Source organism: Bicyclus anynana, chromosome Z (genome assembly GCF_947172395.1).
Source record: "Bicyclus anynana chromosome Z, ilBicAnyn1.1, whole genome shotgun sequence".
Lineage (NCBI taxonomy): Eukaryota > Metazoa > Arthropoda > Insecta > Lepidoptera > Nymphalidae > Bicyclus > Bicyclus anynana.
The window spans coordinates 14,321,720-14,349,698 of record NC_069110.1 but is presented as its reverse complement, the minus strand read 5'-3'; the positions used below and the strand labels follow the sequence as shown (position 1 = coordinate 14,349,698).

Below are 27,979 nucleotides of genomic sequence, written 5' to 3'. Positions count from 1 at the left end.
GTGTTCCTTGGAAAACAAGCTTTTTGTCTATAAGACAATAGTTAAACCAATATGGATGTATGGAATCCACCTGTGGGTGTGCATGCGACTCCAACATTACCATTATTCAAAGAGCTCAGATTTATGTATTGCAAGCAAGTGTCAAACGCGCCTTGGTTTCTGGAAATACCAGAAATTCACGAGTCTACAAATGTCAACAGTGAAAGAAGAAATAAAATCTAGTAACAACAACTACAAAGCTAGACTCAGAAACCATCCGAACCTGGCTGTTGAATTAACAATAACACAGGCGATTCGACGATTGAAAAGACAGCAATTTTTTTTTTATTCTTTACAAGTCAGCCCTTGACTACAATCTCACCTGATGATGAGTGATGATGCAGTCTAAGATGGAAGCGGGCTAACTTGTTAGGAGGAGGATGAAAATCCACACTCCTTTCGGTTTCTACACGACATTAGCGTACCGGAACGCTAAATCGCTTGGCGGTACGTCTTTGTCGGTAGGGTGGTAACTAGCCACGGCCGAAGCCTCCCACCAGCCAGACCTGGACCTGTCAAATACTTGATTAAAAGCCACATATGACACTTACATGGAACTTCTCCCGCTGGGGAATGTTGCTTCTCATCGTCAAATTCTACCGACTGATTGCATGAGAAATACAGAACAAAAAAAAAATTTCGTGTTCTTTTCCATACGTTTGCAATTTTAATGTAATGTACGCGACATTAATTGGTCTCATATTAAACTGCATGTCCATAAGTTTTGAATAAATATTTAAATAGATTTAGACGCAATGGGCTAAAAGTAATACTGACGCCGAATGATTTTTGAGGTAACTCGACCTCCCAAAATGTTGAGATGTTTGTTCATTTAATAGGGATGATGACAGTTTTTTAAATTGTATATAAATTAAGAGTATGCTAGTAGTAAAGCAATTTTGTAAAAGTAACAGGGTGACTGCGATCATTACTTTCGGAGCTACGGGCGGGATTTAAAGGCTCAGATTTGCGGCGCTGCTGCGGATCACTAAAAAACGCCCCATACAAAATGGTACGAATTAATGACGTCGTAGGTACATAATGATCGTTAGACTTGTATGGGCGTTCGAACAAAATTACTAATATCTTTGTTATTTGTGCGTTTATGTTTATAGTTCATTTATTGAAAAATGTCACATTTAATGTAAGGAAGCTAAAACTGTATGAATTATCATGGATTTTAATAGTTTTGAAGTTTAAAAATCTTATTTAATTTGCAAATATTTAGACAATCTTTGCTTTTTATGTATAAATTAGTTAACATTGACCTTATTTACCCGAATGTGTCATAAAAATCAATATATTAAAACCTAGTCATCATCCCCATTGCACTTGTTTTGAACTACTAAATGCAATAGATCTGGGAATAATCAACGTTAATTGGGAGTTACTGCTAGCTAAGTATGACTTTCCGTCTTGTAATGATTATTGTGTTAAACAATTTTTCTCACAGAAAATGTTGCTGTTTAATTTAGAAATTTGAATGGAGTGAGCTCTTAACTTCTTACTTAGTTTAATTACTGAGAGAATTTGCTCTTGGTTACTTGGAGATGCACTACAAGTGTCTTTAGATCTCGGCGCTATAGACGCGACAAGACTCATTCAATAGCATATTCAATTTCAATGTTCTTACGAATATCCTTGCATTTAAGCTTTCTGTCTGATATTGTAATGTAGAAAAATTCATCATCTAAGCACTCAAGTTAACTTAAATTGATTTCTTATATACTTAGTTGCTATTAATTTAAAGAAAATTCACTTATTTTACTCAAATTATTCCTAAACCTCGTTACGCGTCGCTTTACATTTAACTTGTATATTAACTCTTTAAGAGACACGATTTAATACCGCGAGTTTACTGCGAAGTTCTTTTGAAATACCTACATTTTCCTATTGACGCGTAGCAAACTATAAAGTTAATATAAATTGAGTTGTTGTTACAAGTTATTATTATTTAAATTTAAATTGTGATTCAACGTATGACTCACGTTATCACGTATGATATAACGTGCAAATTTGATAAATACTTAGTGAATGTTTCACGCAAAAAAAATATTAAAATCCGCAAAAAGTTACACGTGTTCATACTTAAAAAAAAATGTATATACACGTCGAATTGTACATATATTCAACCACGCTGGCCAGTGGTCATATCCTCTAGGCTATCGCGGCTCTCGTTGGGGTTTTATGTATTACTTTTTAGAGCAGAGTGTGTTAATTTGATTCCGCAGTTTATAATTATATTGATTGAGATTGTAGTCAAGGGCTAACTTGTAAACAATAAAAATAAAATAAATATATTTAAGCATAGACAATGTACCCTAAAACTATACAATTCAAAGTCTAAGCAAAAAAATTAATTGATTGGTCTATACAATTATAAGGACAAGGCCACACTAGCATCCAACCACATTTTAGCGTTAACGCTAATATCAATGGTAAAACATATCAACGTTCGAAAATAAAAGCAAATTAAAAAATTCTTCTAATCAAAAGTTGATATTTGTTTTTTTTTTACAAATTAGTTATTACACGATATTATAGAAACCATAACTCATATCTACTCTATAGGAAATATAGTCTATTAATTACGTTTTCTCCTTCGTTAACTTTAACTGGATTACGATAGGTTACTTAAACCCAATGATGCCACCTTTGCAGATTTACTTGCAAGCCGGAGATATATGCCAATATGAACTCTAACGTAATATACAAGAGGTTTAACACTGCATTCAACCAAATTAAACACGTTAAAAAATTATTTGATTACCCTCTAATTAAAATAAATTTTAGAAAAAAAAAACAAGGACAACATAATTAAAATTTGGAGTAAAAGAAAGAGACGAACATAAAAGATTAAAGAGCGGTTAAAATTTGTCAAAACTAGATATGTGTGTCAGAATTATCTGATCTGTTTCGATCTTATCGTGCTACAAGTAACGTCCGCGGAGTGTGGTGCTAAGAGTTATTTCTGAAATATTTTAAAACTGATCATTGCAATTATGGGACTTAAACTACAATATTTCATTGGCATTTTCTGCCTGGTAAGTGAATTTTACTTTATACTGACATGTTTATTATGTTTGATGTTAGATGCTTTGCGCCATTGAATCGTTATGTTTTAATTTACTTTAATTATATTTACCTTTTAAAACAATATGTTATTGCAAAATTACATAAATACGATAAAAAATATAACGTATGTATTATTAAAAATAGGTATCTTAATTACGAAAATGACAATGCAATTTTACAGTAACGGCCCAAATTTAAACTGAGTGACTTTACATTGCGATTAAGTATTAATTAATAATTATTAGAATAACTCTTCTAAGCATTATTCAAAACTGTGGCGATTGTATTTTATTTATTTTATAAGATGGATGCATACTAATTTGGAAACGAACGTTTTCCTATATTCAGCAATCCACACGAATTTTGTTGAAAGAAGTAAAGTAGAAAGTTGCCTACGCCCGTGACTTCATTCGGAAGACTGAGTCGAGTGTTATAGCTCGTGTGGATTAACTTGACACCTGGCTTGAATGATGTTTGTACTGTGTTTGTATGGATGTGTTTTTTAGCCACGTGTCAAGTTAATGCACACGGGCTATAATTGTCCGAGTACTTCGCAAACCTACAGGCGACTGGCCTGCGTCTCGCGTTTAGTTAGCTAATAATTGAATTTTATTTTGTTCCAGGTTTATTTTAAAACTGTGATACCTCCTAAAATATTCATTTAAAACAAATGAAGTCAAAGGCAATTTTGTTCTAAATTAAATACTCGTAATTAGTATTGTGTTTATTTGGTTTAAATTTAATAATAAATTAATAAAAATACCTTTGCAAATAGTGAATTAATTTAGAACAAAATTGTTTACCCTAAAATAGATTATAGCGGGTTATTCTTAAAATATAGACATAAATGCTGTCGCGTAGACTTTTCTTTTTGTAAAAATATTAAAGTTATTATTAAAGTTTAACAATTTTGAAATATACATACTCAGAGGCACAATTATCCGCCCACTTATACACATTATAATAAGTAGCAACTGCTAAATAGTAGCATGCAGCATGTAGTTTTCGTGCTTGAAATGAGCATGTGCAACAGTAGCTTAATTGAATTATGAATTTTGGTGTTAAAGTTTCGATGGACTCGGAGGTACTCGTAGATTATGTTAATATTTTAATTTGAGACTTCCAATCAAACAGGACCTACGCGGGTAAAACCGCGGGGCAAAGAATATATACTCTTACTCGTACTCATAATAATTTGTTGTTGCTTGGCATAAATTGTTTATTCTATTATATTAGCTACGTTGACCGCAAAAACTTTATTAATTAGTATAAAATATTTTTGACAAAAAAATTTTATCGACTTTAAAATCACAAAAATAAACTAAAAAGCGAAATATAACATCGTATGTGCTACCTTCTGATCACTTTGAAGACGGTGCCAACACAGTGAAGTTAATTAAAGCCGTTTCTGGAAGAATGGGAAAGAACTGTCTTTTATCCTAAACTATATGATTTAATCGGCTTTAGTTAATGCATCACTGTGTTGGCACTTCAAATTGATCAGAAGGTAGCACATACGATTATTTTTCGCTTTTTAGTTCATTTTTTGATTTTAAAGTCGGTTAAATTTTTTTGGTAAAATAATTTTATTTTACTGTTTTTAGTGAGTTCATAGTGAAGGAAAGCGCCATAGTTCGGGCAATTTCGTTATTTACATTTTAACACAAAATTACTGAACCGATTTTCATAAAAATTAAATGGGACCAATCTGGAAGTATTTTCTTTCAAACAACAAAAGAATTTTCAAAATTGGTCAAGAAATTACGAAGTTTGAGGTAACAAACATTAAAAAAAAACATACGCGTCAAATTGAGAACCTCCTCCTTTTTTGAAGTCGGTTAAAAATTTATTACAGTATTGAAAGTCAAGGTCAATAATTCACGAAACAGATCTTATTGACCTTGACGCTTTCTAATCTGACTAGACGTTAGATAAATTTTTAATATTCTATTATCATTATCGCTAAGGAATTCAGACCTGAACTATGGATAACAAGTGAATGTCGCTTGTAAATTATTCGACTGTAGGCAATGATTATTTAACATCATTGACTGTCGGTAGTTTAATTTTTTTGCACGTTACATTAGAATATGCTGTGTTTTGTATGACGGCCTCCGTGGCACAGTGGTATGCGCAGTAGAATACTAGACGGAGGTCCCGTGTCCGGTTCCTGGATTTTTCAAATCGGACCTGTAGTTCCTGAGATTAGCGCGTTCAAGCAAATAAACAAAGAAACAAACTCTTCAGCTTTGTAATATTGGTATAGATAAGTATTTATAGGTTGAGATCAGCTTTCTCAGTACCCATAACATAAGCTGCGTTTACTTTGGGGCTATCTGTATAGGTACATTTAGTTTTATATATTTAATGTAAACTGGGTAGACTAATAAAATGCTAAGAGTCTGCAATGGCCAGACCTGTTCCTCATTTAACAAAAACTGAAAGTTTGTTAACTTGTGCTCTTACTATACCTAATTTAAGTAAAGTAGGTGTCTATGCCTAGCAAGCAAGCCACATAGTTTGAAGAGCCGATGGACGTTGGGGTCCCAAGGTACTGGAATGGCGACCCCGCAGCAGAAAGCGCAGTGTTGGTCGACTGCCCACCAGGTGGACCGAGGACATCAAGCGAATTGCAGGCCGCTGGACGCTGGCGGCTCGAGATCGTTGTGCTTGGAGGTCCATGCAAGAGGCCTATGTCCAGCAGTGGACGTCCATCGGCTGATTATGATGATGATGATGATGAGGTGGCTATGGAGTTTGAACCATGATGACTTCAGGTAACAAATTTGATGATTGAAGGATCCAGATTCTCAATTGTTAAAAACGTAAATTTTTTATTAATCTACTAGTAGAAATCACGAAAAATCATGTTCCCAGTCGCCATACATTTAGCTTCGTGGCAACTCCTCTTAAAGGATAATTTTTAACTGGCTAATGAGAAAACCCTTGAAACATGCTATTTTCCAAAGCCACCACGTCCATGGGCCAAATTCTTAAAGTCCGGCCGCTCATAAATTGCGTTTCTAACACCTGTGAATGTCAATGAGAGAGATAATGTTAAAGTCAATGTCAATGAGATATTTAAATATCTTTTATTAATCTTAATAACGTATAATAATAAAAAATGAATAATTATGCCAACTTACAATAAACATACTAATTTTAGGGCTAAAATTATTAATGATTAATTAATTGACAAATATAAAGAGATGACATTTACTGGTGTCAGAAACGCTCTCTCTAAGCGACTGGACTTTAGCTAGGCCAGGGCATTAAGCTGACGAACTTTCAAGTTTTATAAAATGATCTATAAATGAAATAAAACGCTAATGAAAGGTCTGGCAATCACTGGCTCTAGTTCTCTAAATGTAATAAAAGTGGTTATCTATATGTGTCATTTGAACCAACTTTAATGATATAGTATGAGATCCAGCTTAAGAAATACCCTCATAGATTACTAGCTGACGCCGCGCGGTTTTACCCGCGTGGTTTTCGTTCCCGTAGGAATGCGAGGATAATGTATAGCCTATAGCCTTCCTCGATAAATGGGCTATCTTACACTGAAAGAATTTTTCAAATCGGACCAGTAGTCTCTGAGATTAGCACGTTCAATCAAACAAACAAACTCTTGACCTTTATAATAGTATAGATTTGGGATAAAAAATAAATGATGGAAAATACGTATATTCATATTGACTCATTGTAAATAGGTTGAGTGGATAAGCTGATTTGTGTAATTTTGCATGAATAGAACGGCGTATAGATCGGGTGATACAGATTTTTACATTTTTAACTGACTTAAAAAAAGGAGGTTCTCAATTCGGCGCGCATGTTTTTTTTTAATTTTTTTTAATGTGTGTTCCCTCATAACTTCGTAATTTCTTGACCGATTTTGAAAATTCTTTTTTTGTTTGAAAAAGTATAGTTTCAGATTAGTCCCATTTAATTTTTATGAAAATCGGTTCAGTGTTTCTGTGTTAAAATGAAACAAACGAAATTTTCCATACTGTGGCGCTATCGTTCACTATGCTAGGTCACAGTTAAAACAGAAAAATAAAATCTTTTTAACAAATAAATTAAACCGACTTCAAAATCACAAAACTAAAAAGCGGAAAGTAACATCGTATGTACTACCGTCTGATCACTTTGAAGGCTTTGCCAACACAGAGATGCATTAACTTAAGCCGATTAAATCATAAAGTTTTAGTATTTAAAGACAGTTCTTTCCCGTGGTTCTTTTCAAAATGGCTTTGATAATACATCACTGGCTTGGCACCGCCTTCAAGGTTATCAAAAGGTAGCACATACGATTTTATTTTTTAGTTCTGTGATTTTGAATTCGGTTTAATTGTATTGTTAAAAAAATTTTACTCTTAATTTTTTTTTAATATTGTACCACATTACTCGATTTCCTCTTCCTAGAACAACGACTTGATAGTTGGACATTTACATTTTGTGGTGTTTTTTTTTTACAATATAGCCCTTGACTACAATCTCACCTGATGGTAAGTGATGATGCAATCTAAGATGGAAGCGGGCTTACTCGCTAGGAGGTGGATGAAAATCCATACTCCTTTCGGTTTCTACACGGCTTTCGGTGCTGGTTGATAAATGTTTTTATTCGCATAGATTTATTTCAATTTTTTTGTTAAATTTTTATAAGACCGAGGGATAAAGTTATCCGAAAATACTTAAAACAACGCGGATAAGGTCGCGAGAATTCACTATTTATCAAATTAAAAACTGGAACGCAAGCAATGATTCGAGCAAATCGAGTACCTATGCCTCTTATCATTATTCCGATAACAATATTGTGGGAGACGTTACAAACGGTCTGATAACAGATCTATCCCGAACAGGGCATTCCTACGTGGCACCATTTATACTACAGTTCGTTTCATGTAGGATGGTAGGGGTGACAGTTCGTTTCACTTTTTTTTTATTGTTTACAAGTTAGCCCTTGACTACAATCTCACCTGATGGTAAGTGATGATGCAATCTAAGATGAAAACGGGCTAACTTGTTTGGAGGAGGATGAAAATCGACACCCCTTCCGGTTTCTACACAGCATCGTACCGGAACGCTAAATCGCTTGGCGGTACATCTTTGCCGGTAGGGTAACTAGCCACGGCCGAAGCCTCCCACCAGCCAGACCTGGACCAATTAAGAAAATCTCACTCTGCCCAGCCGTGGATCGAACCCAAGACCTCCGTTTTGTAAATCCACCGCGCATACCACTGCGCCACGGAGGCCGTCAAAACGCCGTTTGCTTTAAACTCGAAATATACTGAACAGATTTTCATGTTATTTTTACTAATATCTAGAATAAACTCCGTGTACACGACCTGCTCCGGCGCTGCATCGCGAATTCGAACACGTGTAAAAATCGCCGCCGCAATTTAATGACTTGCGAATTCTAAGCACCGTTCACACTGTCGAGAGCGGAAATATACATACTAGCGGATGCCCGCGAATTCGTCCGCGTGGAATTTATTTTTTCATAAATCCCTCGTGAACCATAGATTTTTCCGGGATAAAAAGTAGCCTATGTGTTAATCCAGGCTATCGTCGTCATCAACCCATATTCGGCTCACTGCTGAGCTCGAGTTTCCTCTCAGAATGAGAGGGGTTAGGCCAATAGTCCACCACGCGGGCCCAATGCGGATTGTCAGCGGATTCACACACGCAGAAAATTAGGATAATTCTCTGGTATGCAGGTTTCCTCACGATGTTTTCCTTCACCGATTGAGACACGTAATATTTAATTTCTTAAAATGCATACAACTGAAAAGTTGGAGGTGCATGCCCCGGACCGGATTCGAACCCACACCCTCCGGAATCGGAGGCAGAGGTTATATCCACTGGGCTATCACGGCTCATCTAGGCTATAATATATCTTAATAGTAAATTTCAGCTAATTCGTTTCTGTAGTCGAGGCGTGAAAGAGTAACAAACATTCATATCATCAAAATCATCAGTTTTCGCAAATCTCGGAAAACCATGGATTTTTTCGGGATAAAAAGTAGCCTATGTGTCAATCCAGAGTAAAATCTATTTCCATTCCAATTTTCAGCCAAATCGCTTCAGTAGTATTTAAAAAAGAGATTTAAAAAAAAATTATTTATTTGTCATGAATTTCGCTCTCATACCCACTTTTATGTCAAAAACTCTTTCCATCATTACAAAACAGTTTATATGACGTTGTAATATGTGAGCTGAATTATTCAATTAACCCTTAATTGGTATCGTAAATTTGACCTACGTAATTGGTATAGTTACCATGATATAGCTGCTATTATTGAGATTTTAAGGATCTATTTTTTGTTAAACTCTTATATATTTCATTCAAAGCTTTCTTCTACAAACCAAATAAAACATTACTTATAAAAGTAAGTCGAGTAAGTAACGATTTTTACATAATCAACCCCTTTCGGAACCAAAATAGCAATTGTGACGAAGTGTTTGAAAACAATTTCGACAAGAAATTTTAAACAACGTCTTTCGAATCCTTATAGCTTAAAAACGTGATCATTAACCGACTTTTTAACCGATTTTAAAAAGGAGGAGGTTCTCAATTCGGTCGGTATTTTTTTTTTTTATGTATGTACACCGATTACTCAAAGACGCCTGGACCGATTTCAAAAATTCTTTTTTTGTTTGAAACGGTATAGTCCCCATTTGGTCTCATTGCCATCATGTGAAGATCTGATGATGGAATCCTGGAGAAATTGAGGGGAACTTTCGAAAATTATATGAGTGTCTAGTGTGTTCGTAAACTTTTCCATTTAGTACTTTTAAGCACTACAATTTCATGAAGGTTTAAAAACGATCTGATGATGGAGCCATAAAACAGACGAGGGAACTCCTCGGTGATTTACAGCAGTTACCTTGTGTTTGGGCTTGATTAATTTGTATTAATGAGAACTTTCCACATAGATAGGTTGTGACTGTCATTTAGGGGTTTGGTGATGAAGACCAAGGACAAGTAAGGGAACTCCTTAGCAGTTTACAGTAACTACCTTGTGTTTGGCCTTGATTAATTCGTAGTGCTGAGAACTTTCTACCTAGATGAGTTGTGTCTGTTATTAGGGGTCTGATGATGAAGACCAAGGTCAATTAAGGGAACCCCTTAACGGTTAACGGTAGCTACCTTGTTCTTGGGTTTGATTAATTTGTATTGCTGAGAATTTTGTACCAAGATGGGTTGTGACTGTCATTAGGGGTCTGATGTATTCGTTTGAGATGAATTTTTACACTAAAAATGGAAAAATAATAAAAATTTTAATAAAAAAAATACAACCGACTTCAAAACCTAAAAACGTACCCACTAAACTAAAAAGCGAAAAATAACATCATAATATGTTCTACCTGCTGATCAGTATGAAGGCGGTGCTTAGCCGGTGTTGTCTTAATTTAAGCCATTTCTGACAGGACCACATGAAACAACACTGTCTGCAAAATCTAAATCTATAAGATATTCTCACATGGCTTGAATTAATACATCACCGGCTTAGCACCGCCTTCATACTAATCAGCAGGTAGAACATATTATGATGTTATTTTTCGCTTTTTAGTTTAGTGGGTACGTTTTTAGGTTTTGAAGTCGGTTGTATTTTTTTATTAAAATTTTTATTTTGACGTCACAACTCTGACTGGTACATTTTTTTTCAACGTGACCGTTAGAAGCACATGTAATAAAAATCGTTAAACATAAAAAAAATAGGTATTTTTTTTAGAAAAAACTCACTTTGTAGAAAAAATCGAAGTTTCATTGGCTGAAAAAACTATTCAAACATAATTATCAAGCATAAAATCAACGCTTAAGTAATTTTTCAGCATATGGTACGACTAAACTGCACTGACGGTTTTTTGTATTTTGTACAAAAACCAATAAAACATAAAAACCATGAAATTTCGGCTAACATATATCTAGGTACCTATTGCATTATTTTAGTAGGCTCTGATGTCAACTATCACCCCCTAAAGTATGTCGTAATATTTACGGGGCAACCTGTATAAACTGAAACAGTAAGAAAGTGTTTGTTATGTTGTGTTTTTTTTACAGATACAGGCAATTGTGCAAATTCTAGTTTGCGCTTTAGGGATAGTGCAATACTTTTGTTTGATGGATTTTCTTCGCGAAGCTCCCAACTTGGTATTCATCAGAATATTGTACTTCAACAGTAAGTGTTATTTTAATTATTTGTTTTTTTTACAACTTTTTTAATTATCACCGATGCTGATATAAATACAGAATGATGCAGTTAATATGACTTTCACTTGAATATAGGATGCTGGGGGAGTATTTCCCATAAGTCTAGTATGATATTCTTTAACAAAAAATAATTCAAAATGTTTTGAATAGTTTTATAGTATAGTTTTATTATCCCTTCTTTAAGAAACTTATTGTAAAAATTCTATAACACCAATAGTTTGGGAATAATTTCCATTAATTTAGACCCCTATTTTTACAATTTTTCAATTGTTTATAACTTTTGCAATTGTTTACGTGCGGGCCTGAAATTTCTTCACAATTTTCTACAGGTCATGATGAATTAAATGAGCGACCACACGTATTTTTATTCGGGGTATCAGTTTTTCGTCATTATCAACCCATATTCGGCTCACCGCTGAGCTCGAGTCTCCTCTCAGAATGAGAGGGGTTAGGCCAATAGTCCACCACACTGGCCCAATGCGGATTGGCAGACTTCACACACGCAGAAAATTAAGAAAATTCTCTGGTATGCAGGTTTCCTCACGATGTTTTCCTTCACCGTTTGAGACTCGTGATATTTAATTACTTAAAATGCACACAACTTAAAAGTTGGAGTTGCATGCCCGGACCGTATATATTTATTGAATTACAAAAATATTTATTTTCCATAGACCCAGAACGATGCGGTAATACAATAAATATAGGCCAAGTAATCAGTGGAGTCCAGAACCACGCGTACGTGTTGTTCCTTACAGAACCTTTCACGACAAAACGAACTTACATTATTAACATCGTCAGTTTAGGACTCGGGATTATTTGGATGACAACAACAATCATACTTTTGGGTAAGAACCTAATGATTTCATCTATCTATACTAATATTATAAAGCTGAAGAGTTTGTTTGTTGGTCCGATGTGAAAAATTCTTTTAGTGTTAGATAGCCCATTTATTGAGGAAGGCTATAGGCTATATATTATCCCCGTATTCCTACGGGAACGGGAAACACGCAGGTAACAACGCGCGGTGTCAGCTAGTCTACTGTAAACTTTGATGGAATACTTAAATGTAGAACTACTAATATAATGCTGTTCTGTAGTTTCCTGTGCGAACATTTTTAAATCGATTGATGGACTTCGTTTCGAATAGAATTTTCCATGTATTTTCCAACCAATAGGGCAAACATCTCTATTACGAGTAGGATGCGGAGTACACCTTAAATAAACTATTTTTATTTATACAAAACAATAAACGCATTAGTAATTTATACCAAACAATAAGCTTCGGTGGTGATGTAGCTAGTGACCCTGACATCTAAGTTGTGGGTTCGATCTACATCTGGAAATTATGACTTAGATATTACGAATGTGAATTAGTTTTAGTCCGAATTGCCCGTCCTCTATTTTAATACACCAGCAGCCTCATTTATAAATTTATAAATATCGATTATGACCAAACCTCAAATATCGCGATAGTAAAATGAACTTTAAACAGTAGTGACTTTGGATATATTTTAGATAATTATATTATAGTACATTATGATATAAGTGCGGTAAGTTGAAAATTATAGCCGAGGCGATATTGCAGCTCGATATTGAGCTTAAATTCTCTGGTATGCAGGTTTCCTCACGATGTTTTCCTTCACCGTTTGAGACACGTGATATTTAAATTCTTAAAATGCACACAACTGAAAAGTTGGAAGTGCATGCCAAGGACCGGTTTCGAACCCACGCCTTCTGAAGGTAGAGGTCATATCCACTTTGCTATCACGGCTCGATGATGATGATGATGGTGATGAAATCTTAATCCATGTTTATGAATGTGGGGGTAATTATTTTCAGCTGGCACCAAACGCACCCACTATTCGAGGAGAATTCGTTGGCCTTTTGTAACCCTAACAATCTGCATGTGTGTGTTTGACATCATTGCGTCAACAATATACGCCAACGACGCCTTCCACACCCGAGTAAGTTGCATTTTTTACACATATTTGTTTACAATGAAAACTCTAACTCGAAATCGAAATTCATTTATTTCAGTATTTTCCGACGGCTAAGTCTGTAGATATAATTTTATATTTAATTTTATTTTATTTTTATAATAAGCTTAGCTTAAGTTAGTTACTAGTAATTTAAATATTATTGTAGTGTAAATAGTTTATTTTACAAGCACTTTTGAAGAGTATGTAAAAGATTTTTCAACATCGGTTCGGTAGATCCAAAGATTACCCCCTACAACATCACAAACTTAACCTCTTTATAAAATTAATAAAGATAAATAATTTAATGTCTTTTCTTAACATAAAACTATTCGTTTCGATCCTTACTTAAGGTCGATGGAGACTTTAAAATTCATTATACATGTATTGAACCTCTAAGTTTAGGCATATTTTCAGCTTCTAGGTAAGAGTAATTTTCAACCACTTTTTAACCCTTAAGGATTATTGAAAACTCTGTAATAACATAATACTAAAAGTTAGTATTATACTAGAGTAATTTATTTCATCAGTAACAGTTTTATTAAGTATAGATTATCATTCCCTACCCCTATCTTATTAATACGCTTAACCCTACACCTACTCTACCCCGTGCCCTGCCCCTACCCTACCCATATCCTACCCCTATCCAACCCGACGTGATCGGCTGGAACGATTTCATTATATTTTTTCATGTGTTTGTTATGGTCAGGAGAAGGTCCTTATGACGGAAACTATTTCTACCCTACCCCTAGTAGGGTAGAAATAGGGTAGGGTAGGGGTAGGGGTAGGGTATGGGTAGATGAAAGTTTACATCCTGGCTGAGTTTGTTGTGTGGAATCCTCGTAACTTTAATTTTAAGTTTTCGAATAATTATTATCACCATTATCTTAAGTTAAATATATTACCTTACGTTTCGAAAGAGCTTGTAAGCTAAGCCTATTTGAAATAAATGAATTTTGATTTTGACTTACATCGAGTTTCACGCGGACGAAGTCGCGGGCGTCCGCTAGTTTAATAATAGATTACCTACCGTTGTCCCATCGAGTCGTGACGCCACCTAAGGTTGCGCCAGAACACCAGCGCTGCAGCAAACACTGTAGCATTATGCTGAGGCAGCAACCTTTTCAGCTGATGTAATATTGTATCTAGTAGTATATAAGTTAGATTAATAACAATTAAAAGAGACCGCACAAGCCAAGCACCAGGGAACCAAGCTTTGCAAAGTCACCATTCAAGGTGTGTAGTCTCTTTCTAAAAATTTTTATTTAATTTTAATATAGTCTTATGTTTTTTTTCCCCTTTTTATATTTAGGTAAATTGTTTGTGTACTCAGCTAAATAAGTCATTTATTATTATTATTAATTATTGTGTTTGGCACCGATTTTTCAGACGCTAGGTGACATCCTCAACTACGTTGGCGGCAAAGTGATTGGTGTCGCGGGCAACACCATAGATACTGTCGCCGCCTCGTGGTTGATGTTTGGGTTGTTTTTCCGTTTTGGTGTAGTACTCCTGAATATGTTATTCGCATTGGTCATTGGAATGGGGTCGAATATTGGAGTAATGTTAAACGCGGTAAGATATCATCTATTGTGTTCTTATTTATTTAAATTTTTGACAATATCAATATTTTTACTGTCGATATTTTGATTTCGCATCTCGGAAACTTCAGTCCCGTCGTGACCACGATCCATGAAACTGAGTCGAAATATTGAAATTAAAAATCTCGTCGTTATATCGTGGTATAACCGTTTAAATAATATTCGTAATGAACAACCACGAAATAAGTTTAAAAATATTAATGTTAATAAAATACAAAAATTAATATAGCACTATTAAAAATTAATAAAAAAACATTCAACCCTCTCGCTGCGGGATATTTAAGTGCCTAAGCAACCGGCGATCAGAGCTCCAGAGTGACCTTCGGCATCCGACCCTTGTCCACCAGTTAAGCTTCTTCTTGCTTCTTGAAATGTTGATCGAAACTTTTTGCTATAAGACCATTGACTGAAACGACTATCGGAACAATTATTATAGTTGACTCATCTAGTTTATCATTATATTTGTTACTAGTGGACGCCCGCGATTCTGTTCGCGAAAAAATCATACAGGACTTTACCAATAAAAGTATGCACCGATTTTTAATAATAGGTTATAATTTTTTTTTTATTCTTGAATACCTTAGAACCTTAGAAGTTTATCTTCTAATATTAATGAAAAAATCCGGCCAAGTGCGATTTTGAGTTGGACTTGCGCACAGAGGGTTCCGTACAAACTTGCAGGCAAAAGTTATGATATTTTTATTGCTGAATGAAGTCAATAACAATGTGGAAAGCTGATCGAACACAAATCTAAGACAAAGATCTCTTTCGTTTTAGTAATCCTGTATCACGTTACCTAACTATACAAACAAGCTGTCTGATAATAACCAAAACCAACAATAAGAAATATAATAAACTCACTGAGATTATAATCTATATATCTATAAAAAAAATAGTGATTACAAATTTAGCTGTATACAGCTACATTCTCAGCCTCACTCGGCCTCCCAATACTTCCCACTAAACTCACAGAACACTTCGAACTCACTATCTAGGCTCGTGACGATACAAGCTGACCGATCTAATAACTCGTAACACACGAAACTACACACGAAAATGGAAAGCCATTTTCCTCTGGCATTCCAATTCATTTTTTTTTGGAGACGTTAAGTATATGGTAATACTTCACTTCTTTAAACAATTTCTTTTTTATAAATGTCAGCGACTTTTATATAAATATCAACTATTGTTACATAAAATATATTACTTGAACTTTTTAGAGGTGAAGTTTTTAAAGCATATATTACATATTTGAGCAATAAACTTCTTCAATAAAAAACATCATTATTTTCGTATAATATAATTTTTACTTTATGCTACGTAAAAGTTATGAGTTTTTAAAATTTTTTTTTTCTTTACAAGTTAGCCCTTGACTACAATCTCACCTGATGGTAAGTGATGATGCAGTCTAAGATAGAAGCGGGCTAACTTGTTAAGAGGAGGATGAAAATCCACACCCCTTTCGGTTTCTACATGGCATCGTACCGGAACGCTAAATCGCTTGACGGTACGTCTTTGCCGGTAGGGTGGTAACTAACCACGGCCAAAGCCTCCCACCAGCCAGACCTGGACCAATTAAGAAAATCTCACTCTGCCCAGCCGGGGATCGAACCCAGGACCTCCGATTTGTAAATCCACCGCGCATTTCACTGCGCCACGGTGGCCGTCAAATTTCAAAAATGTTCAAAAATTTTGAACATTTACTTCATATATTATTACAGGTTGCAACGGCAAGATCTTCCGAAAACATAATTAAACCGCCGCTCGCCTTTACAAGTCAAACAAGAACTCTTGACGACAGCCTGAATGACGAGAACATGATGTCCATTGCAATGGCATCAGATATGTTTGACGAAACTGGCTCCCCGAGAATCCCACGAGCACGATATAATACGATATTTGGGGATTTAAAAAATGTTCTTACTCGCGAACCTCCTACTGACGTGAGAGAGAGAGGGGTCACTTTTATAGAGACTCAGGATCAAGGGTAAGCAACGAAGTACTTTAAAGGAAATATAAATTGGAAGTTTTATATAATTCATCTCTCATTTATTTATTACTTCTTTTTTTTAATTTTTAACAATATAAGTATCAAATACAAAACATTATTAAAAAATTATAAAAATAATCCACCCTCCCGCTGCGGGACATTTGAGTGCCCAAGCAACCGGTGGTCAGGGCTCCAGAGTGAGGAACCTCCTCACAATACGCGCTGTCTCAAGAATCACTTTTGTATCCGACTCTTGAGCCAACAGTTAAGCGAAAGCTTCTTAAGGTGTTGGTCGAAGCTTTTCGCTATAAGACCATTGACTGAAACAACTATCGGAACAACAATAGTTAACTCAACATTCCACATGGCGGTAATCTCGTGAGCAAGGTCCAAGTATTTTGATACTTTTTCCTTTTCGGCTTTAACCAGATTATCGTCATGTGGAACTGTAATATCAACAATTATTGCACGACGCACTGACCGATCGACTAGCACTATATCAGGTCTATATAGGTTTTATATTATCATTATAAGCCTATTTTAACGACCCTCCATAGGGCCAAGGCCTCCTTATAGGAGAGACGATATGGAGCTTAGACATAGACCACTAGATGTTAGGGATAATAATGACGGGGACGACATTAACGTAGCTCTCAAAGGCACGGGGGTATTAAAACCTTGCACTACCCACTCCAGAATGAGAATTTTAACTCAACATTTCTTAGAAGAAAGAAAAATAAGTATCTCATATCTCGACCCAGGATTTTATTTTTTTATATACATCGCTTATCTACAAAAATAACAGATATTATATATAAATAAATAATATAATAAAATCTTTGTTAACCAAAAATATATACAAAAACCAAGTGATTGCCTGTGGTCTCCACACTAGATTGATCTGTAACGTGGAGACCAGGTAGAATATCCTCATGTTTTCCGTTGTACTAGGACTTAAAAATACATATTACACCTAAATTTACTAATGCAGTAGAAAAAAGTTGAAATGTGCACACTTTTAATTTTTTTTCTTGTATTAAACCTCCCGTACATTTTTACTAGCAACTTTGTACATACAAAGAATAGACACAAGATTTATACTAATTTACAAACCTTAATAAGTGTATAAGTTTTTAAAATGATGGTACACTTCAGCTCCATATGTTTTTTTTACAAGTTTTTTTTTTTTTTAAAATACCATTTTTGGTATTTTCATAAAATAAAACTGGATCTCAATCTGCAATTTCAGACCATCGACGGCGAGGATTTTTCAAAAAAGAAATGCCACACCACTGCACCCAAAAAAACGACAACGGTCCAGACCGGACAAAAATAATTATTATGTCCGTTTTAATGCTGGGTAAAGTTTTGTTTAAATATATTCTATGCGTCTCTGTACAATAATAATGTTTGTTTGGTTATGTTATTCCCTCGGGAATCATGGATTTTTGTGATAATAAGTAGCCCAATAAGTGAAAATCTCAAATTGGTACAGCCAAACAACATATGCACAAACACGAAGACACAGTCAGACAGACGAAAATTTCAAATAAAAACCGGCCAAGTGCGTGTCGGTCCACACGCAGTGTAGGGTTCCGAAGTTAATTAAGTTAGCAATTTAATCCCTTATGTAATGCACAAAAATACCGATAACGATACCCCACACAACATGGGATAGACTTTAATATAAAAAATTCATCCTCACTTTGTATCTAGGGTAGGAATCCCAAAATTTTTTTACCATATTATTTAAACATAATTAATACTAAATTAAAATTATACACACCCATAGCAAATTTCATCTTTCTAGTTTTAACATAATCCGATTTATCTTACTGACAACATTATATTTTTAATTATCAACGGAATTAGTATGCAATTTTCGATTTCCAATTACGTATTTTAAGTTAGTGGACTATTACTCTTTAAATAGCAAATTGCTACTAATCTATTATAAGTTTTCCTTGTAATTTCTGTATATATCCTACTCTCGTGAATTTTTTCACGTAGCCGTACCTTAATATTTTACAAACGGATACCCTAAATTGAAAAATGTTGATTGAAGACCCCTCACATCTTTCAAAGACCTATCAAATGATACACCACACTATAAAATAAATGAGTAAAAAAAATCATCCCCACTTTACATGTAAGGGAGGTACAATTAAAAAAAAATTTTTCAAGATTTTAATTTACGACTTTGTATGCTCATGCTAATTTACATCTTTCTAGTAGTATTAGTCTCTGCGCTAAACCGCGGACGGACGGACAGACGGACATGATGAAACTATAAGGGTTCCTTCATAGGCGTATAAAGCGGGTGGGCCGGGTGGGCCAGGCCCACCCTAGAATGGTCCAGCCTAGGATACTGGGCTACCTATTGGAAATACTATGAAAGACGCCGGAATACTAATAATTTTACACAAAATATAATTATAAAAATCAAATAATAACCATTACAACTTATAATAAAGAAAAACCTATAAAGATTTTGAAAAATATTATATTTTCACGGAAACGGGAACTAATGGGGTGAAACAGCTTGGCCTCAGCTAGCACATTCTTTTATTTTTACATATATTTTTTTTTACTTTTTTGTCTGTTTGTCCGTGTTTTTGTTGACCGGGCATCGCACTACTGAATGAATTCAAATTGAACTTGACCAAATTATCCGACCGACCGATTTTATATTATAATATCGGAAGGGGGTGAAATAGGGGTTGAAAGTTTGTATGGAAAGTCCTCCATTTTAGATAAATAAAAAATTTACCATAAATCATTCAAATAATTAGGACGCCCTGTAGATTTTATACCTTTTTTGCAGTATTGATGACACTGCGACTAGAGCTCAGCTGCCATGGGCGACGTATACCGATGAGCGAAGGACCACTGCGCCGGTAAAATATCAATTCTCCGCGTACATATAAATGGTAAGTGAAAAAGTTTCCACGAAATGCTTTAAATCGTTGGGGTATACTTTTATAATATATTTGTATAACTAATTATTATCAATTTGATATCTACCTACATACGGTATAGTAGGTACGTCTGTGTAGGGTGGTAACTAGCCACGGCCGAAGCCTCCCACTAACCAGACCTGGACCAATTAAGGAAACCTCAATCGGCCCAGCCGGGGATCGAACCCAGGACCTCCGTATTGTAAATCCACTGCGCATACTGCTCCAGAGGAGAAATATTAAGAAATATAATATTATTTTTAAAACCTCATCATTTATTTATTTGTCTAATATGTCAAATGAAAGCTTATCTTGTGCTTAATTTAACTAAGATTTCACTATATTAAATTGCCTTTGATCTAGTTCATAGTTTCCTAGATGTTGTACGTAAAATATATCTGCAATTAAACTGGGCAACCTATTCGCAATGTGTCACTCTGAATATTATCTATCATACTAGCGGACGCTCGCGACTTCGTCCGCGTAGAATTAAGTTTTTCACAAATCCAGCGAGAACCATGGATTTTCCGTGTTAATCTGGAGTAAAATCTATTTCCATTCCAAATTTCAGCCAAATCGCATCAGTAGCCGCAGCGTAAGAGAGTAACAAACATACTTACACACTTACACAGTTTCACACTTACACATAAACTTTCACCTTTATAATATTAGTGTGATCACTAATAAATAACATATATTTCTGATACCAGATCTTAGAACATCAATTGAAGTACAAATACTCGTAAACACATTAGAAGAAATGCAGTGAAGCGGTAGTTTGTTGTAAAGTTGCACGAGGCGTCACATCAGCTCATATTATCAGGGTTACATAGTCCCAAGGAACCCTTCTAGTTTCGCCGTTAGTCTGGCCGTCCGCGGCTTAGCACTGAAATCTGTAATTTAGCATAAATATGTACTAAAGAACTATAATTTAGCATTTGTATCTACCTATACTACATTTTTTCTTGATGAGTACTGTTTACCAACAAACAAATTAAAAATGAGGGTATAAATCACTAGTAATTTTACACCTAATAATAATTATAATTAACTTGTTCTTAAATTAATGAAAATAAATTTAACTAATGAGCTTAGAACAATTAGATATGGTTAATATATTATAAATAACATTTTATAAACAAACCATACATAATTTAAAATTAATAAGTTATGAATCGTTTTCTACCTTAATTTCTAATTTCTTTGTTGGTAAACAGTACTCATTAAGAAAGGCGTAGTATAGATTATGCGCGCCGAAAGGTCTTCAAATAAAATCTTGAAAAATATTGTATGTATTCGTATATAAGGCGACTCACCTAAATATGATGAAATTATGCTGAATTTACTTGATTTTCCTATAGTGTGTGGGGTGTCATTGGATAGGTCTTTAAAAAAATTGTGGGTGCATTTATATAATTTATGATAGGGGTACCTGTTTTTAATTTTTGTTAGCATCAACTGTCCTCCTCACTCTGACAACTAAGTGTCGTATATAAATACCTGAAAATATTCACAGAAGTAATGTAGGTATATATAATGAAATCAAAATAAAAACTATCACAGTTAAGTAGGAACACAAAAGAGTTATAGTCGATCAGAAAACCTACCAGCTGTCGTCGGTGGCTACAACTGCGGAACCTTACACTCCACGTGACCTGACTCGAACTTGGCCCGGTTTTTTCACGTGTGACTGGTGTGTAAATATTGAAAGAAATTCACGTTAGAAATTGTTAGTACTTAATACTTCTTATAAGGGTGTGACAAAGACAAGAAAGTTCAATACGTAGATAGTGGAATACTTTATTGAAAAATTCCATTCCATACATACATACAGGTAGGAAAAGGAAATTATACTGTAAATCTTTATCTAACTTTCTATTGGCGTCGGTAAACATTATCTATTCTTTGGTCTCTTTTATTCCTCAACCGAACTACGCTTTGTTTATGAATATAATTCAAATCAAGCGAGTCGCAGGGATTCGCTGGATGCAAGTGGCTCAGTATCGTGATGTTTGGAAGTCCCTACAAAAGGCCTATTGTCCGGAAATGGACGTCCATTGGCTGATGTGATGATGATGATAATGACTGTAGTTTATGGATGAAATTGGAGTAGATATCCTATTAAGGGATATTTTAAATTCGAAATTACGAGTAAAACGGTCTGTCAAAATTGATTTTGATGATTTTTTAACCGACTTCAAAAAGGAGGAGGTTCTCAATTCGGTCGGTATTTTTTTTTTTTTTATGTATGTACACCGATTACTCAAAGACGCCTGGAAACGGTATAGTCCCCATTTGGTCCCATTGCCATCATGTCAAGATCTGATGATGGAATCCTGGAGAAATTGAGGGGAACTTTCGAAAATTATATATAAATTATATATATAGTGTGTTCATATACTTTTCCATTTAGTACTTTTAAGCACTACAATTTCATGAAGGTTTAAAATCGATCTGATGATGGAGCCATAAAACAGACGAGGGAACTCCTCGGCGATTTACAGCAGTTACCTTGTGTTTGGGCTTGATTAATTTGTATTAATGAGAACTTTCCACATAGATAGGTTGTGACTGTCATTTAGGGGTTTGGTGATGAAGACCAAGGACAATTAAGGGAACTCCTTAACAGTTTACAGTATCTACCTTGTGTTTGGCCTTGATTAATTCGTATTGCTGAGAACTTTCTAGCTAGATGAGTTGTGTCTGTTATTAGGGGTCTAATGATGAAGACCAAGGTCAATTAAGGGAACCCCTTAACGGTTTACGGTAGCTACCTTGTGCTTGGGCTTGATTAATTTGTATTGCTGAGAATTTTGTTCCAAGATGGGTTGTGACTGTCATTAGGGGTCTGATGTATTCGTTTGAGATGAAATTTTACACTAAAAATGGAAAAATAATAATAGTTAAATAAATATCAGAGAAGAATATACGTTACTTATAATCGCGTTGTTATTAAGAGAAAAAGGCGAAATTAATTTCAGAAAATAATTTTCAGAAAAACAAATCGGCTTTATCTAAAATAAGACCGAAAACTCACTTTTTATTCAACCTATATTTTTTTTTATTCAAGGTCGAAACTCTAGGACCGTGGAGTCCGAATACCCTTTTTTTTTAAGGAAATCGCAAAGCGATTAAACGACGCCTCCCGTGACCAGGCTGGCCGATATTTAGGTCAGAGAATCAGTATTCCCATACAACGTGGCAATATTGCCAGCCTTCTGGGCACCTTACCAATGCACATCGATTCGGAGGAATTCTTTGACACTTAATTCTTTAGATATAACTTAAATTTATTACCCGCGTGGTTCCCGTTCCCGTAAGAATAAGGGGATAAAGATTTATATCCTATAGCACTCGGGGATAGTGTAACTTTCCAACAGTGATAGAATTTTTAACCGACTTCCAAAAAGGAGGAGGTTCTACGTTCGGCTGTATGTATGTTTTTTTTTTTTTCAAATCGGTTTAGTAGTTCCAGAGCCTATAACATACAAACAATCAATTAAATCTTTCCTCTTTATAATATTAGTATAGATGTAGTTAATATAGTTTTAATATTATCTTAAAATTAACATGTCTTAATTTAAGTATAAAAAGGTAAAATAAAAATAACACAGCTATGAATGAATAGAACGTGGGGTGTTTTTTGGTATTTATTTTTAATTTTGGACTATTCTCGTAATTTTCCAATTAATCGGAAACGACTGAATTATAAGAGGCTATAAATAGTTCAGTGACCGGGATCGATCCAATAACGGTCATTGATGAAACTTACCCCTTTACAGGTATAAAGGCCTTAATTTTTTTTATAAAGTATATTTACCATGTTTTTTTTAAAATAAGACCAATATTTCCGTTCCCCTTCAACTAGTCGGAAAAGATTACTAGGAGTGGGTGCAGACAACAGACCAATGGGGCGGGGATCGAACCACCAGCCCTTGGTGATGAGTCCAAAATTTTAAAACTATACTTTGTTTCAGATAATGCCGCATGCCATCCAGCTACTCGTATGTCTTCGAATTATAGATATTAATTGTATTGCGCTATCAAATTATTAATTTAATTTATTAATTGAATTCTTTATTTTTTCCTAATATTTTTATTTTATATTATTTTCCATTTCCATGCTATTTAATTTTTCCATTTCTCTCTGGTTATTTAATGTGTTTAAGTAATTGTATATGGGTGCGCGTGTGTAGTTTGTGTGTATCTGTGTGCATGAGTGAGCATATGTTCGTATGTTTGTGTGTGTGTGTGTGCTAGCATGTGTGTGTGTGTATGTTGATATGTGATTGTGCTTGTGTACATATGTTTGTGTGCATGTGTATATTATTAATTCTCTAATTGCAATTTTAAGATAATTTAAAATTTAGATTTTTAATTGTCTAATTTAAATTATAACTTATAATAAAATGGCAAATTTAATTTTCTAATTTAAATTTTTATTAATGAACACTAACATTGTTTTATAATTATTAAATTAATAAGAAAATAAAATAATCATATTTCATTTTTTAATTGATTATTGTTATTAATAAAATACTAACCTTTGAAACCAGCACGCCAATGCTTTGGAGACTTGCACGAAATAACTTTTAACTTCCTAGAATTTTCATTAATTTTAAGCAAGTTAATAAATATAATAGTAAAAAATGTATCGAAAAATCGAATGTATGGGAAAAATATTAGCATGTATTATTTTTCACCAAAAATGAGATAATTACAAGTTTCCTACTGACTGACTTTAAAAGCAAGAACTCTTAATTTATCTGCATATTATACATGTGTTTGGCATAAATAAATGTATACGATTTCATTGGTTTTGTACATGTAGAAAAATTAATATTTGAAATATGAAAAAAGATGTAAAATAAAATAAAAATTTTCATGCATTTCAAAAATTTATGTCTGAAATAAAATTAAGTATAAAACTATTTCTATTAAAATTATCCAGACAAATATATACTGAGTGATCAGAACTTAATGTATTAATGTGTAAACTTACATTAACTCATAATAATTAGAGTTAAATATCAAAATTTATTATTTTATGTAAGCTTAGCTAGTAGCAGCACCAGGCTTTGTCACAAAATCTTTTCTCCGCGTAGAGGTCCTCCCTGTCAAATTACATCTCTGTGATTCATTTCTCTCTGTGATTACATCTGTGTGATCTAAAACCGCTTGTTGTACAAGCGGTTTTAGATATTTCGCGATGAATGATTTTATATATAGCTATCTTTTATATAAATAAATAAAAACCAGTTCTTTAGTATATTGATAATTTTAAGTTTTTTTAATAATCGATATTCCCAATTTTATTTATAAAATTATATTGCATTTAATTTTATTTGTCTTTGTTTTTTCTATTTGTCTCTGGTTATTTAATGTGTTTAAGTAATTTTTATATGAGTGCGCGTGTGTAGTTTGTTTATATCTGTGCGCGTGATTGTGCATGTGTGCGTATTTTTATGCGTGTGTGTGTGTGCAAGCATGTGTGTGTTTGTATTGATATATGATTGTGCATGTGTGCGTATGTTTGTGTGCATGTGTATTAATTTTCTAATTGCAATTTTAACATTATATAAAATTTCGATTTTTAATTGACTAATTTCAATTATAACATAAAATAAAATGTCAATTTTAATTTTCTTATATCAATTTTAACATAATTTATAATGTCAATTTTAATTTTCTAATTTCAATTTTTATTAATGAACTATTGTACATACTCGTATACACGTATACTCGTATGTCTTCGAATCATAGATATTAATTGTATTGCGCTATCAAATAATTAATTTAATTTATTAATTGAATTCTTTAATTTTTCCTAATATTTTTATTTTATATTATTTTCCATTTCCATGCTATTTAATTTTTCTTTAATTTTTCCATTTCTCTCTGGTTATTTAATGTGTTTAAGTAATTTTTATTTTTATTTTTGTGTGAGTGCAAGCATGTGTGTGTTTGTGTTGATATGTGATTGTGCATGTGTGCGTATTCATTTTTTAATTAATATTGTTATTAATAAAATACCAACCTTTGAAACCAGCTCGCCAATGCTTAGGAGACTTGCACGAAACAAATTTTAACTTCCTAAAATTTTTAATAATTTTAAGCAAGTTAATGTAATAGTAAAATATGTATCGAGAAATCGAATTTAAGGGAAAAATATTAGCATGTATTATTTTTCACCAAATATAATTAAAATTTTCATGCATTTCAATAATTTATGTCTGAAATAAAATTAAGAATAAAAAACTATTTCTATTAAAATTATCCAGACAAATATATACTGAGTGATCAGAACTTAATTTATTAGTGTGTAAACTTACATTAACTCATAATAATTACAGTTAAGTGTCAAAATAAAGTAAGTTCAGTAGTATATTGATAATTTTAAGATTTTTTAATAATGAATGAATTCCTAATTTTATTTTATTAATAAAATTATATTGCATTTAATTTTATTTGTCTTTATTTTTTCCATCCGTACAAATATTTTCAAAATGCCGACTGTCTGATATGTTTGTACTACTAAGCCGCTGAGCCACTTTGGAAATGAGACGTGATAGCCCAGACAGATGTATACATCTGTAACTTTGTACTGAGTAGTCTTTGTAGTGAGTAGCAGTAGTAGTAGATTTTATTTTTTTTTTTATTAGAAAAGGTATATTTTAAATGGTATAATTTAAAGGAAGAAAATCCAACCTTCGTCGTCATCAACCCATATTCGGCTCACTGCTGAGCTCGAGTCTCCTCTCAGAATGAGAGGGGTAAGGCCAATAGTCCACCACGCTGGCCCAATGCGGATTGGCAGACTTCACACACGCAGAGAATTAAGATAATTCTCTTGTTTGCAGGTTTCCTCACGATGATTTCCTTCACCGATTGAGACACGTGATATTTAATTTCTTAAAATGCACACAACTGAAAAGTTGGAGGTGCATGCCCCGGACCGGATTCGAACCCACACCCTCCAGAATGGGAGGCAGAGGTCATATCCACTGGGCTATCACGGCTACTACTGGGCTATCACGGCTACTAAATCCAACCTTAAGGTTAGGAAAACAGGGGATGATTAAATAAATGTATACCCCCATTAATTGTAAAGTAAAACCACGGACTTCAAAGTTAGTCCCATGTTAGTTCTAAAAAAAGTTACTTCCCTAAGAGTGAGAAAATATGGATTATATATTCATCATTAGCCGACGCCTCGCAGTTTCACCCGCGTAGTACCCGTTTCTAGTGGTAAAAGAATTTTCAAATTCTTTTTTTTTTTTTTATTCTTTACAAGTTAGCCCTTGACTACAATCTCACCTGATGGTAAGTGATGATGCAGTCTGAGATGGAAGCGGGCTAACTTGTTAGGAGGAGGATGAAAATCCACACCCCTTTCGATTTCTACACGACATCGTACCGGTACGCTAAATCGCTTGGCGGTACGTCTTTGCCGGTAGGGTGGTAACTAGCCACGGCCGAAGCCTCCCACCAGCCGATGATTCGGTGCAGTAGATCCAGTGATTATCCCTACTGTACCACTAATTTTACACCTTTATAATATTTTAAAAGACGCCCCGCAGTTTTAATTTACAAAATAGCGGTAATTACAAAATTGGTTTTTTTTCTTTTTTTTTCTTTTTTTTGTCTTTTAGTAGTCAATGTAAAATATTTTTTATAATATATTTGAAAAAATATATATAGGTATATTTTTTTGCTTAATTAAATTCAGCCGTTACATTGATTGATCAAAAAATTTGATTTCAAACGAACTCGGCTTAAAATATTTGCACAAATTAAAAATTCGTAAGGTTTACTTGTTCTTACACTTCCTTTATAGTTATTCATTACAATTATAATGAATTATAAATATACTCGTATATTCATTATTTTAAATATCAGCCTCGCTTTTGCTAAATCTACAAAATGTCTCCAAACTCAATCATATAAAAATCCTATACTCGTATCATGATTCCATGCAAAATAGAAAATAAGACAACAATACGTAAAACAATACTAACAAATTAAGCTAATTGAAATCTTTATCACTTTAGCTGATTGTGAATTAGGGTAATATCATTCTAAATTGAAATGTTTCCATATTTCATCAGGATTGGTGCACAGGTCCA

General features: G+C 33.9%; 1 protein-coding gene across 1 annotated transcript; it reads left to right on the top strand.

Moving 5' to 3' along the window:
• The first annotated feature begins 2,950 nt into the window (after positions 1-2,950).
• On the top strand, positions 2,951-26,228 carry LOC112047833 (uncharacterized). Its single transcript, XM_024085093.2, has 9 exons — positions 2,951-3,083; positions 11,180-11,297; positions 12,001-12,174; positions 13,169-13,293; positions 14,695-14,880; positions 16,628-16,893; positions 18,146-18,256; positions 19,721-19,826; positions 23,831-26,228. Exons 1-8 carry the CDS (start codon positions 3,042-3,044, stop codon positions 19,821-19,823), a joined length of 1,125 nt encoding a protein of 374 aa, XP_023940861.1. The 5' UTR covers positions 2,951-3,041; the 3' UTR covers positions 19,824-19,826; positions 23,831-26,228.
• The last annotated feature ends 1,751 nt before the right edge of the window (positions 26,229-27,979 follow it).

Excerpts from the sequence above, each read along its gene's own strand:
- LOC112047833 (XM_024085093.2), top strand. The coding sequence starts at position 3,042 with ATGGGACTTAAACTACAATATTTCATTGGCATTTTCTGCCTG. Across the intron at positions 13,294-14,694 it reads ACGACGCCTTCCACACCCGA|ACGCTAGGTGACATCCTCAA; the intron begins GTAAGTTGCATT and ends CCGATTTTTCAG. Across the intron at positions 16,894-18,145 it reads ATAGAGACTCAGGATCAAGG|ACCATCGACGGCGAGGATTT; the intron begins GTAAGCAACGAA and ends CTGCAATTTCAG.